This window comes from Cyprinodon variegatus, unplaced genomic scaffold (assembly GCF_000732505.1).
Source record: "Cyprinodon variegatus isolate N-32 unplaced genomic scaffold, C_variegatus-1.0 Scaffold1035, whole genome shotgun sequence".
In the NCBI taxonomy this organism is placed as follows: Eukaryota; Metazoa; Chordata; class Actinopteri; order Cyprinodontiformes; family Cyprinodontidae; genus Cyprinodon; species Cyprinodon variegatus.
This window is the reverse complement of record NW_015151488.1, coordinates 249841-251908: the sequence shown is the minus strand read 5'-3', so window position 1 is coordinate 251908 and position 2068 is coordinate 249841. Positions and strand designations below refer to the sequence as shown.

The window sequence follows — 2068 nt, the reverse complement described above, 5'->3', positions numbered from 1 at the left end:
TCTGAGATTAAAGTTGGAATTCTGAGAAAAAATAGTCAGAATTCTGAGATTAAAGTTGGAATTCTGAATAAGAAAAGTTGGAATTCTGAGGGGGAAAAAAACAGAATTCTGACTTTTTCTCAGAATTCCAACTTTTCTTATTCAGAATTCCAACCTTAATCCCAGAATTCCTACATGTTTTATTCAGAATTCCAACTTTAATCTCAGAATTCTGACTATTTTTTCTCAGAATTCCAACTTTAATCTCAGGATTCCGACTTTAATTCTAAGAAAAGTCAGAATTCTGAGAAAGAAAGACAGAATTCTAATTTTTCCCCCCTCAGAATTCTGAATAAGAAAAGTTGGAATTCTGAGGGGGAAAAAAAACAGAATTCTGACTTTTTCTCAGAATTCTGACTTTTCTTATTCAGAATTCCAACTTTAATCTCAGAATTCTGACTTTAATCTCAGGATTCCGACTTTAATTCTGACTAAGAAAAGTCAGAATTCTGAGAAAGAAAGAAAGAATTCTAATTTTTTTCCCCCTCAGAATTCTGAATAAGAAAAGTTGGAATTCCAAGGGAAAAAAAAAACAGAATTCCGACTTTAATCTCAGAATTCCAACTTTTCTTATTCAGAATTCCAACCTTAATCCCAGAATTCCTACTTGTTTTATTAAGAATTCCAACTTTAATCTCAGGATTCCGACTGAGAAAGAAAGTCAGAACTTTTTTCTATTTCTCAGTGACCTTTATCCTCTTCAGTTCCATGCCATGTATGTCTGCATTGTTGTAGTGTTTGTACGCTGGTGACCGCAGCTGGATCATGGAAGTTTTGAATGTTTTGAGTCGCGTCAGTCTGACTCACAGCTCCTCCTCCTCCCTCCCCTCCCCAACATTCCACACATGCGGAGAAGCAACAAGCTACCGAAGCAGCAGCAGCAACAAGCTAACCTCCAGCAGCTAACTCGGTCGGGGGGGGGACGAGGCGTGTTAACATGCAAAAGTTTAGAAACCCCGAACTTCGCCTCGACTAGTCACCATACTAACGTTTAACGAGACTCCATAAGACCCTCTAAAACATGGACCATAGCTCGTTTTTGTAAATAGTTGTTTTTTTGTAGTTCGAAGCTTTGAATGTGTGAAAAGTCGCTCCGTGTCCTCCTCGTCGTTGAACAAGATGGCAGCAGCAACAGTAGCCCCGTTGCAGAGTTTAACGGTGGTTCGGCTGTTTGTTGCTAGTCTGCTCTTCCACACTCTGAGGGATGCGTTTCACTCTTCCTACTGAAGGTAGGTGACATTATCTCTTTGAAACATGCAGCCAAACACACTCAGCCTTTTCACATTTGTTCATATTTGTTGTTATTTTTAACGTCCGCAGTACTTCGCTCGCCGTTAGCTTGTTTGCTAACTTCAGTGTTATCTTTTTATAGGCAGTGCTAACATTAGTTCTAGAAGTTTCTTTTAATTTAAAATAAATGCTTATCTTTTTGGGGTTATTTTAGGGTGTCGTTTTGACATAGACCGTGTATATTTTTGTTGTTTTGAAGTAAAGTAAAAGACGTTGACAGTTATATCTAAAGGAGCGTAAAGTGAGGTTAAAGTATTTATTGGGACGAAGTCGCAGTAAGCTTCCCACTCACACCATCAAACAGCTGTTATTGATGGTAGGGTGATAAAAACACTTTCAACAGGTGTCTTGGTGGAGGGGGGGAGGTTTGCCCATCCCCCAAACTTGCACGTACTCTGATACATAAACACACAGAGCTCTGCTGCTGCCATATGCAGGCTGTCACTTGGATTGATCAGCAGCAAACTGTGAGACGTTTTCCCGAACTACCAAAACAACCAGAACACCTGCTGAACCCATAGACGTGTTTCCACCGCCCTGTGTGTTTAGATTGATTTAGTTATTTGACAGAGACAGTCTGCATTAATAAGCATTCCTGTTAATGCACCATAATTAGCCAAAAGGCTATTTTTCTTCTATGCTTCCTGGACAGATATAAACATTTTCTTCCTAAAAACACAACAGTAAGAATTTTACAATGCAAAATATACAAATAAATACAAACAGCTATGTTTCTTCT

At 38.8% G+C, this 2068-nt stretch overlaps 1 protein-coding gene across 2 annotated transcripts in view; it reads left to right on the top strand.

The window, feature by feature from the left end:
- The first annotated feature begins 901 nt into the window (after window positions 1-901).
- LOC107100954 (homeodomain-interacting protein kinase 3-like) overlaps window positions 902-2068 on the top strand; it is a 40661-nt gene continuing 39494 nt past the window's right edge. For both annotated transcript variants that reach the window (XM_015399657.1, XM_015399656.1), the window contains exon 1: window positions 902-1268. In XM_015399657.1, coding sequence (XP_015255143.1) covers window positions 1244-1268 — 25 coding nt within the window. In that variant the 5' untranslated portion in view covers window positions 902-1243. The remainder of the gene's footprint in view (window positions 1269-2068) is intronic.